Raw genomic sequence first — 16704 nt, forward strand, 5'->3', positions numbered from 1 at the left:
GGAAACCCGAGATCGCAAGGCTATTGATCCAAATGAGCTTTGAAAAGGCTCATATCACTGGTTTAACAATGCCACGTAACTAACTTCCCATACCAAAGGGAACAGTTATCGTAGATATTATTAGTTTTTTCCTGTAATTTGAAATTCCTTTTGTGAACTTAGTATTTTTAGATCTGAATTTGGCCTAAATGTATTCTGAAATTTTTTTTGCATTGCTTGGGAGTTTTGGCTATGAGTCTATCCTATTAGATTCTAACTAAGGGCAATTCCACAACCTTTCAAACTCTAATTTAGATGTTTTTAAATCTCACTCTGCTCATATTTTGAAATAAATCATTTGCATGAGATTGAATTTAGTTGCTAATTATCGTAGTAGAATCGCCTAGGATTAGGTGTATTCTTTTAAGTTTTCTTATTGTAATGTCTGCATAAATTAAGAGGTTTTGAGCTTAATCGAAAAGCAAGTATTCATTGTTGTGTTGCAAACCCACCAAAACTTAGATAAGTTGATTTGTAATTGTTGCTGAAATTCCCTTTTAAAGCTCTAATTGCTTGTACCTGATAACTAGTGACCAAGTGTTAAGTAGGAGTTGCATGCTGACTGTTCATTCAGACAGTTGCCTTTCTGTGCACACAATTTACAGGTGTGCTCCTTCAGAAACGTCTTTTGGGCCATTTGGCAGAAGCTTTCCTTTGTTGTTTTGCTGAAGGGGATATTTCCTGGGATCCTTTGATGCCTACTATGTAAATGTCATTTGCCCTCTCAGCATAGTAAATTAACTTCAAAGTGTAAATCCCTTAGGAGTAGATTAGTAATTCAAGACGGTGTCGGGCTATGAACCACTGAAAATATTAGTGTATTTATTATGGGTTGCTAGGGTTGTTATTTGTATTTATTTAAAATTTAAAATTAATCATAAAATTCGATAAACATAGTAAATTAACTTCAAAGTGTAAATCCCTTGGGAGTAGATTAGTAATTCAAGACGGTGTCGGGCTATGAACCACTGAAAATATTAGTGTATTTATTATGGGTTGCTAGGGTTGTTATTTGTATTTATTTAAATTTTAAAATTTAAAATTTAAAATTAATCATAAAATTCGATAAACCTTTTCAACCCCCAACATGCCCCCTAGGTTTATATTTGAAGGACCTAACAAGCAGTTTGTTCATTTTAGTAGAAAGTTTAGATGAAGTGGCAAAGATGTAATTTTGAGTTTTTGAGACTTATTCGATGTCAGTCTCAGTTGTTTTATTCGATAATACGTTGATGATACCATTACTATGAATCGAATGAAATAGCAAATCCGTAGAAGTCACAATTTAAAAGAGTATACCACTCCTTCCTTGAATTTCTTCTAAAAAACCTTTTGATCCTGCACTTTCAGACTCCTATTCGTTGTGGAGATACCTATCCAATACAATAAAATGTGCTAGCGTCTTTGGGTTTGGATTGAACTTCACAATCAAACTCTCTTCCCTCTTTTGTTACAGTACAGAAGCTTCAGTAAGCTACAATTACACCAATAAACAATATACAGTACGTGAACCAGAAAGCACCTAAACAAAATATGAACATTTCTCACAGCAAATCTAAAACCATACATGAACACTTGCGCCTGTAAAAAAGTAAAGGATGTACAATGGTTTGGATGATTTGGTTCTTGATGCTGAGTACTTTCAGATGTGTGAGGGCCTCACTGCCCAAGGGAAGTTCCCATCGACAAACAAAAATGGCTTTTCCATGACAGCCTAACATCACTTCAACAAAATCTGGGCAAACAGAACCAAACAGAATCCATCTTACGAATTACAAAGAACATCTTCTAGAGCTTTCTTTCCCATTCAGTTCTTTCCTTTCTGTCGATCCTTCCTCTTTCCTCTTTCCTCTTTCTACTAATAATCACTGTACAATCTACAATTTGCGAGAATTTCGTGTGCCAGAGGGACTAGGTACATTCCTTGAGCTCAAGCTTGCCGTTCTCAAAAGTCTACGGAATTCAGACAGGCTAATTTTCCCATCTTTGTCAATATCTGCCTCTTCCAGAAGTGGATCAATGGAACCTTTCAGACCAGTATGCTGCGAAAGGAAAAAATCAACATATCAGCAAAAAATCAGTTTAATTGAACAACTAAAGATACATAAAAAAGGACAGCATCCCAAAAGAAAAACAGGGACACAGTTGGGTCCAAGAAATACCATCCTAAGTTCCTCGGATGTGATGTATCCATCTTTATCCACATCAAACTTCTCAAAGGCAGCTTGAGAGACTTGCTGCCATTTGTTAGAGTCATGCTCCTCCAACTGATGCACATGCAAAGTTGCTGCAACAAATTCGGTGAAGTCCACAAGCCCATCAGTGTTGCTGTCCATCTGCATTAAGAAACATGAGAAGAACTGGTATCAGAACCTTAGTATCAAAAAAAGCAAGCCTACCATGTCAACCTGAAAGAGGTCATCCCTTCTGCACTAGTATGCATAGGTGCTTCCTACAGAAATGATGTTATACGTTATTGACCCAGGGGACATGTTTCCTTAAGATTGATTACACAAATGAACACCATGGCGTGCCCTCTTGCAAACATAAACACAAGGGGGAAGAAAAGTAATTGAATAGAAATGTCACCCAAGATTTATTTCTTTTCTAGTTCAAATTATTTGAGGTTTTCTATTCCATATCATCAAACTTACTATAAGTAAATTAAATGAAACAAAAAACATGAGAAAGCAAATAAGACAATAGTTAAGTTCAGGAAAGAGACACACCGCTTGGAGAATCTCCAATACACGTGGTTCCTTCAATCTCCAAGGAAGATCTTTTGCAAGAGCCTAAAAAGGAACAAGCACAATTGTCATAAAGAAAGAGAAAACCAAACCCAATCTGTATTCATTCAAATACAAAAGAAAAGGAATCAGAATAGAAGAAGGAATTTGCAAAATAGAAGAAACCAACTGTATCCGACTGCAAGAGGTATGTAAGTATAAACAATGCATTACCCGCACACTCTCTCATCAAATGGTATGGCTAAAGCCTATATTGTATCTTCTCTATTCAAAGTAAAAGATTCATGCTACGAGAAGTGAAAAGGTTTATCCAAAAGTCAATCTTCTGACACAACTTTCCTTCCTCATCTATTATTGAGAGGGCCAGTCAAATATACATGTGACGAAAGCTCAGGATCTAGTACCTTTTGGCTTTTTGCTCAATAGCCACATAGAAGAGTTTTTAGTGTTTAAATCAGGGTTATTGGCTTTAGAGTGGATGAGTAATCAACATTCAGCACAGGATCGCCTACCTATTAGTCACAGATGTTTAGGTAAGATAATATTTAGTTTTGTAAGGTGTGGATTAGCTCATGCTCAACTGGTTGCAAAGATTCTACCATTCAACAGAACTTGTCGCTTTGAAGGATGTATCATGTTGACTAACACGATAGGCATTATCAGGCCAAGATGATTTCAAGAACAGAAAGCACAGGACCTCAGAGGCCATTCTGGGATGATTTGTATACATTGCACGCAGAAGTTCAATAATCAGTAAAGATGCAGCTGAATCAGAAAGAAAAGATTAAGTAGAAGACTTTTTGGTGCTAGATAGAACAAATAGAACAAATTTAACAAGCCCTTACGTCATGCAAAAGCTGTCTCTATCATCAAAAGCACTACAGATGCATTTGCGGGACAATTGAGGGGCAACTTTGGCTAAATGCATATATGTAGCACTCTGCTCATGCCAAATCTTTGTCAATTAAATTTCACCCACTTGGATAAAAATACATTTTTTTTGTTGTGGGGGGCAGCGAGGAAGCACTATTACATACAACTACTAAAAAATTTGAAAACAGAATAAGCAATAATAATACTATCTAAATCAAAGAAGCAAAAACAATAAAAGGGACAACGAAGACCCACAAAGTAGACAATGGCATCCAATTCATTGAATGCATTAAAACCACAATTGTTGAAAAACATTTTTTTTTCCTATAGCAGAAAATGACAACATAACTAGGAAAATGACCTTTCAAACAGTATATTACACATCTACATCTGCTTGACAGAAAGGAGCACAAACATAAACAGGACTAAGCACTAAAAGAATAATGTATTTCACAAGTTATAAAAAGAGAGAAAATGTAGGACGTATATGCAATCCCATGTTTTGATTGGCTCAGCCCTGTGGCAGGTGCATGCAAACCAATAACACCTGAATAAAACTAATAGATGCCACTATATTTCCTTCTGAGCTAAATTGTCATGACACAAATTTCAGGAATGGAAAATTAGAATCAATGATTAATAAAATAGTATAATAGGTAGAATAAAATACATATCCATATGGCTGGTTTACTCTGGAGAAAAGAACGAAGAGTTCCATAATGAGTGTGAAGAGCTGGTTAAAAGACATACATATCTCATTTCTTCAAGACTAATTGCACCATTTCCGTCCACATCAATTGCATCAAATTGGTCACGAAGATCTGATAGCTCCTCATCATTTAGTGTACTTGCCAAAGCCTTTATTGAACAAGACAAAGCTCCAATTAATTCCCACCAAGGTACTAGAAATACCACTTGGTAATTTCAACAATATTGGTAACAAATAAGGCTGAACTTTTACCCTTAGTGCAAACTGCTTCAACCGGCTGTATTTCACAAACTGGCGCATGTTAGAAAGAACTGATATGTCCAAAGGAATTTCTGATGCATTCCCCCCTTCTCTCACCCATGGATGTGCTGCAAAGATACATCTAATCAGATTATAAAGGAAAAGAGAAAAAAATAAGTCAAATAAAGCAAAGATTCAGAAGTTCAATAAGAAGTTTCTTTGCCAAAGCACTTCAGAACTCCTAATGAAATAATAACATAGTAAACCTCCGACTTATCCTATAATATGGAAACAAAAGAAACCAAGTTAAATAACATCTCAAAAGGACAAACAATTTACATACACAGAGCTTGGGCAGCCGTCAGTCTTGCACGAGGATCCTTCACTAGCAACTTCTTGACAAAATCTTTAGCACCATTACTTATGCTTGGCCATGGCTTACGACGGAAATCAGGTTTGTTTCTCAGTACCTACAAACAGAATATAAGAATGCGTGTCATCAGAATTTCTATTTTACCATATCTATAGATATTGAATGAACAAAAAAACAACTTTTCATCTTTTTGAATTGAAAAAAAAAAAAAAACTTGAATTTTTCAAAATCTATATATATGATAAAACATCTATTTTAAATATATGAATATGAGTCCAATTACATTCACTGTTTCACTCCAAGACTGCTAATTGACAATAAGTGTTTTAGGCCACTTAACAGAAGCAATAACCCTCAGATTATAATAAGGTATCCGGATTCATCAAAGTAACAAAATCTGATCATGTATACTGCCATAAAGATAAGTAAACAACAGTATCTCTGCTTTCTATGAGAGAAACATCATCTTATTTAAAAATTGAAACAGCAGTGTGCAGACCTCCTTGAAGATTCCATCTTCAGTTTTATCCCAAAATGGACGTCTCCCGCACAGTAAAATATATGTGATCACACCAATACTCCAAACATCTGATTCAGGGCCAGACTTGCGTTTGAGTACTTCGGGTGCAACATAGTAAGCACTGCCCACAATATCTTGGAATTTCCTTCCTGTGTTAATTATTATATATATGTATGAGGATCCCATTGCACAAAAAATTGAAAAAAAAGGACTTAAAAATCCAGAACTAAAAAACCAATATGCCAACTAACCTGGTTTAATGAAATCCGAAAGACCGAAGTCTGTGGCCTTAAGAGGGGAGTCCTCTTTGGTCGATTTAAAAAGAAAATTCTACAAGACAAAATATCGAAAGAACATTTTAAAAAAACTAACATTTTCTTGAGCTATACCAATAAGAATATAGAAAAGATTTACCTCAGGTTTCATATCACGATGCACAAGACCATGTAAGTGACACTGAGCCGCAACTCTCAGCATTTGTCGAACAACTATTGCTGCATCTTTCTCAGTATAACGACTATCCTTTCTGAAAATACAAATAAAAGAAACAAGGGTAAAGCTTTTTTTCTTTAGAAACAAACAGGGACAAAGCTTGGAAATTAACAAATTTACATATGCAGATAAATATGAAAGATTAAGCTAGACCACCAACAGAAACAAAGCGTCTTGAGAAAAAACAACTAAGTTAAGAAAGATGCATACATGTCCTGTGCGAGACAACTCCAACTCACAAACCTAAGGCTCTGGTTGTAAATGAGCAATGGTGCAAAAATGTGATCAAATGGACGATTCTAAGCTTCTAATGTGGAGTTCAGATAGAAAATAAATGGTTGACATTCCACAGTTAAGTTGTTATGTTTCAACAATAGGTAACAATTATCAAAGCTTTCTGTGTAATAGATGAAAATTTGTTCCATACACGTCCATGTAGTTCAAGCCTAAGGCAAGTTAACAAGCTCTTCCTTCAAGAGATAATTTCATACACAACTAAAAGGTTGAAGATGTTTTCAATTTTCAAAAAAAAAATTTTGTCTTGGTCAAAGAAATTGTCCAGTGTTACACTTGACATACAAAGAACCTATCACAGCCACCCTCTAAACATCATCCAGTTACAATTTAATTTTTTTCGTTTCATCTCTTCAATGAAGTGAAACTTTTCATATCACAGTTGAGGATGAAAATCAAAGGAATGACAAGAACATGAAGAAAATTTGAGCAATCTTACTTGGAAAGTATACGGTCCAATAGCTCACCACCTTCACATAACCTGATAAAGAAAGAAAATACCAATTAGCACCAAGAGTAAGACAACTTTGGCAAAAGATGAGGACCAAAACAAGTATTGATATTATTTATTGATGACCATGATATAATGTGTTAACATTTCTAATCAAAATATATTTTTTGGATAACAAAAGCATTTGATTTGCTTTGTGAGATTATTTGACCCTGTTAGACAAATAAAGCCTATGGAAGAGTGCAACTATGAAAGGAACAATCAGGCATCTTCCAGTCATAATAATTGATCTGATACCATAGTTTTTTTTCTTTTTTTAAATAAGATCTGATACCATAGTTAGTAGTTTAAATAAATTAATCTATAAATAACCCAATTTTCATTATATAGAATCCCAATTCCTAAATGATTATAAAATTACAAGAGAATAAGATATTTGGAGTTATAGAAGCCTCAAAAGATAGAACTTACTCCATAACTATATATACATAAGAATCGTCTTCAAAAGCATCATAGAATTGAACTACATTTTCGTGGCCTGTCAGGGCTTGAAGTATCTTGACTTCTCGCTTAACATCCTCAACAGCAATGGGAAGGATCATCTGCCATTATGAGATATCAACAACAATTATCCCCAAGAACAAGGAAAAATAAGAAGACTTATGCCAAAGTTTACAAGAACAGAAATTAAGGCACTCGTATGTATCAACATCACTTAAACAAGATGAAAATAACCCAAATTACCATATTCATCAAGTAAAGTAGATATATTTCTCTCTACTATTCTATAAGAACATATTTGTCTCAATTCCACTTCAGCCTCATCCAATTTTTTCATGTAGAAAACCATAATTTATGTGAAATAAGAAGCTTCAATAAAGGATGTTTTGTTCAATAGACAATGTTTTCAAGTGAAACAGTTTGTGTGGCCAGTGACTTTTTAGGATGGGCACTGCTTGCAAGTCTAAAGTAGTCAGCAATGTGAGAAAAAAGGCAAACCGTTGAGGACAACCAACAGGACGTTTAGTTTTATCACCTGAACAATGTGTATAAGCAAAACCAGTTTGGGAGTAAGATGTTGGCCTTCTACATGTGAATTCCAGGCCAATATTTTGCAAAAAGGCTTCATAGGCCTTAAACCAATGGTTTATTTCATTACTGTTAAGACGGGTCCATGATGTCCTCTAGTACTGGTGGTTAAAGCATTAAGCTTTGCGAGACTGATGGTATGCTTAAAAATTGAATAGAAAGATAGGTTTTTGTTTATACTAAGCAAAAATGAACTAGATGACAAGCTTTAGTTTTTGTTTATACTAAGCAAAAAATGAACTAGATGACAGGCTTTTTCTAAACATAATATTGCTGAGGAATGTCAACCAATTATGTTTAGTATTTACATGACAGACCTACTACATCACAATCTAAAACATCCTCACTCCATACAAACAACAAAGATATCTACGTCTACAGCATCAGTAATCATGAATCTGAACAGCACAATTGCAGACTTAAATGGTGACAACTTGAAAAATCACAGAACAATGCCGAACGGAAAACAAGAAAAAAAGTTTACAACTTAACATCCAGCAACCTAAATAACAACAGATTCCGAGCTTCGATATTGTCATTATATTTAAAACATTTAAATTAGCTCTCAAGAAGCACAATCTACTCGGTTCTCATAATCAACGGGTAAATCAAAAACAGCTAGCTAAATTAAGACGAATAATGAGAGAAAATCCACGAAAAGGAAGAAGACTACACCCTTACAGAGAACAAAAATACACTTGCAAGGATAGACAAAGAAAAGCTCAAAGACATCCCGATGAAGGAACAATTAAAAATTTTACAAACAGCACTAAAATAATCATGACCACCGAAAACATCAAAGATGGAACACGAAGAAACAGTAACAGATGCGAGGAAAACGAAACAAAAAAGAACCACGCAATCATGGAAAAAAAATGGAGAAACTAAGTGGTTTGTAGTTCAGATGGAAGTAATGTTTAAAGAAAGTGAAGAAGAATAAAGGAATGGGAGATGAACAGTCCGTCAATGCAGAGTTGACCACGAATCACAAGCCAAATTGCATAACAGAAAGATAACAAAGAGAGGAAACTAGAAACCGAATAGAATTTTCTCCTATTTCTTTTTGTTTCCTCGAAGGAACAATCGAACAGATTGTCCAAATCGTTATCGGTTAAGAAAAATGAAGAAAAAGAAATTTAATCCCAAAAAAGATCACTTAAAGCAACCGAATCACAGGCCCACTGCAGACAAAAAGCCATAGAATCCACAAAATTCGGACAATGAATCACCTTATTCTTCTCGATCCTCTTCACCGCAACACGCTCACCAGTGGCTCTGTCGGTTGCCACAAAGGTATACCCAAACTGGCCGTGCCCCAACAATTTCCCGAGACTATATTTTTTATCAAAATCTTTCGCATACCCAAAATCCGTCCTCTTGCCGCAAGGCATGACGCCCCCAGTCCGCTTGGTGGGGTTCTTCCCCTTGTGCTGCTGCACTTCCTTGCTCTGATCCTTGTTCCCCTCATCACTCTTCTTCTTCTGCTGGCCCGCGACCGCAGTTGCGCAAGATTTGGCCTCCCTATTATTGCTGGAAGAACCGCTGACCTTGGGGGTGGAAAGACAAGCACCCATGATTGGGGAAGGTGAGATTCCGATTCCAAGATGAGCACACCATGTAAAGAAACGAAATGCGAGAGAAAGTTTTTAAGCGGTTGTTCGGAGGAAGAAGAGAGGAAATGCCGGGGCAGCGAGGAGGAAGAAAGAGTGGTCAAAGAAGTGACTTTTTTGAACGAGGGAGAAACAGAGAGAGGTGGCTGGGCTGGGGCTGGCACTCCGCTCTCTTTCTCTCTCCTCCCCTCTGCCTCTTTCACCTCAATCAAACCACAACTCAAGAGAGAAAACTCCGAAATTATAATTAATTACCATTTTTCCTATATTTTTCTCCCTAATCTCTGTCCCTTCCCTTAATCCTAATCAGTTCTCTCTGTCTGTTTAATGGTTGCAACAAGTCAACTTTTTTAGACATTCTACCCTTTTCGTCTTTTCCCAGTAATAAAACTCCCATAAACATACTATAATACATATTCAACACCCCTGCTAATCAGTTATCATTCCACATTATTTTTTTCTCTTCCTAAAATACCCCTCCGCTAACCAATAGTGGATCCACTTACGATCTACGGGCCACCTCAATTCCAGGCTGGTTATAGCTATAAAATCCCCACCGCGCAGTGTATTCAACGGCTGTGATCAGCAGGACGATCTTAATTTTATCTATTTTTGAAGTTTGTTGGGATTTGGGATTTGGCGTGTCCCTCGAGCTCCCACCGGGAAAGGTTGACCAGGTCGGAGCTTCTCAGCCTTTACACTGCGCACGTTAGAATCGAGTTCTTCTCCGTTCTCTACAATGCGCCGGTTTTAAACTAAGTAGCTCTTGATTCCACGGGCACTGGGCCCCACCGCGGCGATCAGATGGGGCCCAGCAATTACGTCACGTGGCAGGATCTAGTGTTAAAAGGCCAGACCCACCACTCGTAACTGCTGTAAGTTTCAAATTTCTCTCGTGTTTTTTTTTCATAAGATTGCTGCTTGTGACACAAATGATCAGAGATCCAGGGGAAGGAGAAGACTTGACCTTACAACAGTCTTTCCGGACTTTTTTAAATATAAATTTATGGCAGCTGCAAGTAAACAATAATGTCCTGGCCTACGCATATTCTCTGCTCTGAATGCGACATTCTTCACATTTGGGACTAAAGAAAAAAAAAAAAAACCTGCAATACGATTCAAGTTTCTGGGCATCTTCCTAATCTTCCCCCATGATCATAATCTTAACCAGAAGAATCTCTCCAGACCACCAAATTCCATTAAAGAAATGATCAGTTCATGGGGCAGAACCAGAACCTTTGACCTGCTCAATCCAAAACGCGGAACCTTGCTAATGGATCTTGAGAAGAGAGACAGGTTGTATAGTGCTGGGTATTAACTGGAAGAGGGAGTTTTTTTTTTTTTTTTTTTAATATTTCATCTCTCGGGATTGCTGAGAAATCGTCGTCTGAACTGGTAACACCGCCCGGCCTCTCTTCTTTGAAAACTTTATCACGACCGTCTTTGAGGGAGAAGACCTTGATGCCTTCTTGACGGTTACCGACCCGGCACGCTGATCCTCTGCGGGCCCTTTCTCAGTTTCTACTCCAGAACTTGTTGTAGCTTTCCTCTCTGGGTCTCATCCTCTCATCCAAAGAAGATCATGCAAAATGTGCAATTTCAGAGTTCATAAAGAAAGGCTTTTAAGTAGGTGAATGTGAACACCTACTTAGTGTATCTTCAGTTCACACAGTGAATCTCAAAACCTTATTCATTCTCAGAAAATCCAAAGCAGAAATTCAACAAGAATGGAAACTGGGGGACGAACGGGAAGAGCAGTTGCTTGAATACCCCACCAAAATAAATACTAGGGTCCAAGTGGCTGTCAGTTCACCATCGCTTTAGTTTCAGAGACGTTTCCGAACACCATCAAGTGGCCTTGAAGGGACTAGGAAGAAAGAAAAGATCCCAAGTTGTCCCCTGATTTTACATAAAACAAAGCTCACAAGCAAACGTGTGGACTTAAATGACTGCGTGAACTGAGACTTATTTGCTCATTAATCAACTACAAAGAGGTCTTCACACACAAGATATTTCTACCTACTTCCAGTCAAGCTCTAAAGGCTCCAAGTGGAGAGCACTTTACTTCTGCATCCAGAGAGCCAATCTATAAAAACACTACTTATCACTTACCCCTCACAGAAGTCCGGATAAAAATCATACTTGATTATAAGAAAAGGAAGCCATGACAACGGAAACAGTCAGTCAAGTGAACTCAAATTCGTAATTCCTGACTAATGAAATTGTAAAATTGATGGTGTCTGCTAATTTGCTGTTATATTGATTCCATCACTGATTTTCATAACAAATCTCCTCCTCCAGTTTATTCTATCTACTTTTTCCTCAATTACAATGCCACACAAAGCCAATGAAACTACTTTCTCATGGTTAGTCCACTCATTATCATGATTAGAGATGCCTGGAGTCTGGTCTTGCCCTTATCTCTAATAATTAGGAAATAGGATAGGAACATGGGCAGGGAAACCACCCTGACCGAGCCAGGTCCACACAGGGAAGGTTTCTCCATCCACCCTTCAGAGCTAGGTACGGTTCAGCCCAAAAAAAAAAAAAAAAACTCTTACCATATTACCCCCCAACATAAAAAGAGATTAAAGAGATAAAAAAAAATTTGGACAATTGGAGGAAGTTATGGAAAGGAAGTTTGAGGTAGTAAAATAAAATTACCTGTAGTTCAGTGAAAATAAAATTACCTATATAAACTTTATTTTTGTCAAAATAACTCTCTATTTATAAAATAAACTGAGGCTGGCATTCAGGGAATTTTGACATGACGCCTCAAAAAACCTAGGTTCACACACAACTACTTCAAGCTCAGCATACCATGACTTATTTCAGAGTTGCACACACAATCCCCTTCTTTCAATGGAGATAAATCTAAGTACTAGAAAAATAAACTTTCTATCCAAACTATCCCAATCATGAAATTACTGTGTTTCCTAAGCTTTAGATTATCAGTGTAAAATCCTTAAAAAAACATGTCCAGGAAAAGGCAATCTCCATTTCCGTCAAACTACTCAAATTCTCCAAATTGATACACATTCAATCTCCATGTTAAACTAACTGCATACTCATTCCTCCAAAACAAACTTCCTTTGCGTACCTACCAGCTCATTGACATGGGTAAATCTGCTTCTTGTTTCCAATAATATATTAAAAAAAAAAGACTTAACTCACATTAAAGATGAATGTAGTTAAATCATTTCTATCAGATTCCAGAAGATCGACTATCTCGTATTGTTATGGCACCTTTTTTTAGCAAGAAATCAGCGACTTATTATAATAGCTAAAATTTAGACACTTTCTGATTGAATATTGCCAATTTAATCAGCATTCATGAAGCAACAGGTATAATGTAAGATTCCTAACCACCAAAAAGTGTTTCATTCTTACAAAAGATGGAGAGGCAATTGACATATCAATAAGATTAGAGTATACAAACAGTAATCTCCTTGTTTTGTTATCTTGACTTGATTCATCATGTTTCTATGATTATGCCAATTGGGCAAATAACATTGAAGCCAGCAAACTCCAAACCTCTTCCATTAATGCAGGCTATATATCTGTATCATCATAAAATGCATCAAACAACAAATATTTTTACCAGAAGATGTGCATTTGCCATTAGTAACTAAATAGTGTCTACCAAGGCTCTCCATTTTCCATTTTTAAAGCCATGACAGAGCATAAAAGGGTTAATAAACAGATGTAAGCTCCTTTCTATTGACTCCACTACTTTAGAAAATTATTGACAAAAGAACTTTACCCCTCCAACACTTTCATCAACATCTACAGCATAAGGCCTTCCTTTTCAAAAAAAAAAAAAAAATACAGCATAAGGCCTTAAAAGGAGAATCCAGTTTTAGACAGTATTGAAACATCAAGCTCCTTTTGACACTATAAGAAAACACTATTTCCTCCCAATAAATAATATTAGAAAACACAGCCACCCAAAAACCATAAAGGCTCCCTTAAACAGTCCACAGAAAAGAAAACAAAAAAAAGGTGTACTAGAGCAGAGAAAAAACACAGGACTGGGTAGATAGGATTTTTTTGTCTGGACTCTTAAAGTTGGCAGACTTGAGGCAGATTCTACCCGACAAGTTGTCTTAAAATTCAACAAATGTCCCAGAGAAAAGAAGAAAGAAATCAAGACTACTGCCTTCAAACATCTAACATCCCGATTTTCTATAAAGCATACCAAAAACCTCTCCCTTCCTCTGACATCCCATTCTTGACTAAAGTGTTTATAGATAATTCACTCTCCAGAAAATCCTCCTCCGTTTTATACAGGGTATACCTTCAACCCTTCTCATTTTAATCAAAAATAAAATAATAATCCATTCTCCCTTTCTTTTCTCTTCTAACTTTCTTTTCTTTTCTTTTTTTTTGTCCCCCGTTTCTCCCCTTATTGGGAGGAAATATTCCCTACAGCAATGTTATGCCCTCCCCACCTAGAAAGAGGTCCGGAATAGGGATGAGGGTGTCCCCCACCCCCCACACAATGGGAGGGCCTAGGGGAGACCCTTTTCCTTTTCTTAGTTTTCTTTTGGTTATTACATTTGAAGTTTGTTGGAGACGAGTTGCAGTTTTGAGGATGTATACTTTTTCGATTTTTAGTTACAACACAACCGTGAACAAACTCTTTACATTTCCAACTCTAACAGAAGATTCTAAATCAATGTTAGTTAGAAAAGAATATTTTTTTTAGAAATTTTCCACTAACATAAGATTTTTGGAATTCTTGGATTGAGTTTAATCTTACTAACAAATGACTTTAAAAATCTATAAGAAGCATAGAACTTTTAAACTAAAAACTTCATAGATTTAAAACTCACATGGACTTTAAAAGTGTGATCATCCAGAATGTCCAGACGAATGCAGACAGTGAAATAACACATAACTGGGTTTTTTTTAATGCTCATCAACAGAATCTACTTTAAAACATAAAATTGTAAGACACTGATACTGGTATCAATGTTAACTAAGACAAGTAAAAATTACAACAGAAAAGGCAATCGTAGCATGAAATTTGGAGCAAATACATACAGGCATAGAGCCAGCTGTTGAGCAGGATCAGCAAAGGACCAGCCAAACAAGTAGAGAAGTCCAGTTCACAATGTTGAGAAGGCCCAGGAGGTTAATCGAAAAGAGCAGTGTAGAACATTGTCCATACAGCTGTGCAGAAGCTCACATTAGCCCATTTAGAAGTTTAAGAGAGACGATCAACAAAATTGCATGGTGTTAATTCCAATGCGTGAATATGTTCATCTGCATATGATCAGTTCCACCTGGTACATTGCCGGTTCACAAGCGTCCAGATGCACAGCCCAACAAACAAACTGATGCAGACACAAGTCTTCCATTTTTTCCTCATAACATTCTTGCTTAATTTGGGCTATAATTTGTAACCACAGTGATTCTGTACTCCCATGCAAGCGGTTGGTAATTAGATGACTGAAGGCAATGGGGATTAACTGGAACTCATTTTTCTGAATCAGCGAACTCTTCTGGAGCTATTCAAAAACCTACGCAAGGTTGTGAATCAAATCAAGGTTCGCTGAGTTAGAGGTTTTAAAGCAAATTGGGTAACAGGGATCCTTCGTACACCCATGCTCTATCATCCTTGTTTGGAAGTAAGTTCCAGAAACGAAACATTGCAAGGGAGAAAACAAGTTGAAACAAAAAAAATAATAAAAGGTCAAAATCTCTCACCAAGTTGCAGCCATGTTACTGCTGGGCAACTGCTTGTATAATATTTCATAGGAAATCCTCAATGGGTCTCTCTATAAAACAAAAACAAAAAAGACCCCGGCAAGAAAAAGACCTACCATCATGCTGCAGAAAGTCCACTGGTAAAATTTAAAAAACTGTACATAAAGTGTACTTCATACTTCCTCCGGCGGGTTGAGCTTCTGCTCCGGTACAGCATAAACCTTCCTTTTCTTCTTGTTTTTACTGTTTTTTCCATCCTTTTTCGTTCCAGCTTTCTCCTCTTCCTTCAATCTCTTACCTGCCTTTTTCTTCTCCTTCACACAAAACCCCAACAATCATCATAAAACCCTCTTTCAACAACGTGATCCGCATACAAAACAAAATCCAACCCTCCACAACAATAAACCTAGATAAACAGTTAAACAGAAAATGTAAAGTAAGAGAAGGGATAAAAAACCTTTTCATCCTTTTCATTCCCTCTTCTTCGTCATCCTCGTATTCCTCCTTTATAGGTGCTTGTCGTTTACTCTTAGACACCCCTCCCTAGGAAGCTTTTGCACTCAGAGGCTTCCTATCTCCTTCATCATCCTCATCTTCCTCGTCACTGCGCTCTTCCTTTTTCACTTAATCCTTCCCTTTCTTTTTCAAACTTTCCTACCAAGAGGCTTTTTCTTCCTCTTTGAAGTCCTCGTCATCATCGCTCTTTACTTCAATCGTTTTGCGGCAAACCCAGGGACCTTTCTGAGTTTTCTTTTTCCCCTTCATGAGAGATAGAACCGTCTCGTCGTCCAAGTATCCGTCGTCGTTTTCTCCTCTTTCTTCCTTCACTGAAACCACCTCCGCCTGGAGAGACAGTTTCTGGGACAAAGAACGGCACAGAGCGACAGGGCGGGGCTCCGCGGAGAGGAGAGAACTTGAGGTGCTTCAGGCCATTAACCAAAATCCTGGAGTTTTGAGTTCAGAGCTATTAATCGAACATCTACTAGAGTTTTTCCTAGTCTTTTACCTCACACGTGCACCGAACCAGAAGGTTAACCCAGTAAATCTTCCTCGCTTCAGATGCTCACCGGGGCCAGGTTCATTTTTGCCACAGAGCCCAGATGGCACAAGTATAGGGATAGGAAATGGGAGAAGCTGTGGCAGGCCTCCATGCCTAAACCCTCGCATTTATATCCGGATCCACATCTGATCCGTCACACTACTACTAGTGATCAAACCCAAACTATCATAATCCACTTGATCAGATTCGAACAGGATCTACATTATTATGAGCCCTTGGATCTAATATGTTGTTCAATGTAGGAGTATATATTGACTTTATATTACTCTGTTTTAATATTACTGATAAAAAACAGTCTCACATAAAGTATCTAACTTAACTAGTCATTTTAGAGAATGCCTTTGGACCCATTTTCACACTTACATGGAGAAATCTTGATGAGATGGAATAGTTCAATATAGAATTTTCTAATTGCATGTCCAACATTCAATTCAGTTTACTATTTGATACCCATCAGAGTACAAACTATTACTACATAGAAAGTCCATTTTGAAT

The 16704-nt window shown here is 37.1% G+C and overlaps 1 protein-coding gene across 2 annotated transcripts; it reads right to left on the reverse strand.

The window, feature by feature from the left end:
- Nucleotides 1-1427: 1427 nt before the first annotated feature.
- Nucleotides 1428-16135, reverse strand: LOC137938678 (calcium-dependent protein kinase 18-like). 2 transcript variants are annotated; one of them, XM_068783668.1, is made up of 14 exons: nt 15607-16135; nt 15329-15463; nt 14484-14962; nt 7210-7340; nt 6727-6768; nt 5916-6027; nt 5753-5831; nt 5481-5650; nt 4952-5078; nt 4621-4736; nt 4410-4517; nt 2769-2831; nt 2202-2375; nt 1428-2081 (listed from the first exon to the last, which is right to left on the reverse strand). In XM_068783668.1, exons 3-14 carry the CDS (start codon nt 14487-14489, stop codon nt 1917-1919), a joined length of 1293 nt encoding a protein of 430 aa, XP_068639769.1. In that variant the 5' UTR covers nt 14490-14962; nt 15329-15463; nt 15607-16135; the 3' UTR covers nt 1428-1916. The 2 variants fall into 2 exon arrangements, with proteins under 2 accessions (XP_068639769.1, XP_068639768.1); XM_068783667.1 differs by lacking the exons at nt 14484-14962; nt 15329-15463; nt 15607-16135 and adding an exon at nt 9057-9634.
- Between the last annotated feature and the right edge of the window lie 569 nt (nt 16136-16704).

This window comes from Aristolochia californica, unplaced genomic scaffold, assembly GCF_029961685.1.
Source record: "Aristolochia californica isolate CCGP_79_NKW_82.1479 unplaced genomic scaffold, dmAriCali1.0.hap1 SCAF_8, whole genome shotgun sequence".
NCBI classification, from domain to species: domain Eukaryota; kingdom Viridiplantae; phylum Streptophyta; class Magnoliopsida; order Piperales; family Aristolochiaceae; genus Aristolochia; species Aristolochia californica.

What these genes read in the sequence shown, in the direction of transcription:
- LOC137938678 (XM_068783667.1), bottom strand. Translation starts at nt 9,401, where the DNA reads ATGGGTGCTTGTCTTTCCACCCCCAAGGTCAGCGGTTCTTCCAGCAAT. An exon ending in AGAGGATCGAGAAGAATAAG is followed by an intron (nt 7,341 to 9,056) that starts GTGATTCATTGT and finishes TCATAATGGCAG; the next exon opens with ATGATCCTTCCCATTGCTGT. An exon ending in TTCGGATTTCATTAAACCAG is followed by an intron (nt 5,651 to 5,752) that starts GTTAGTTGGCAT and finishes TAATTAACACAG; the next exon opens with GAAGGAAATTCCAAGATATT.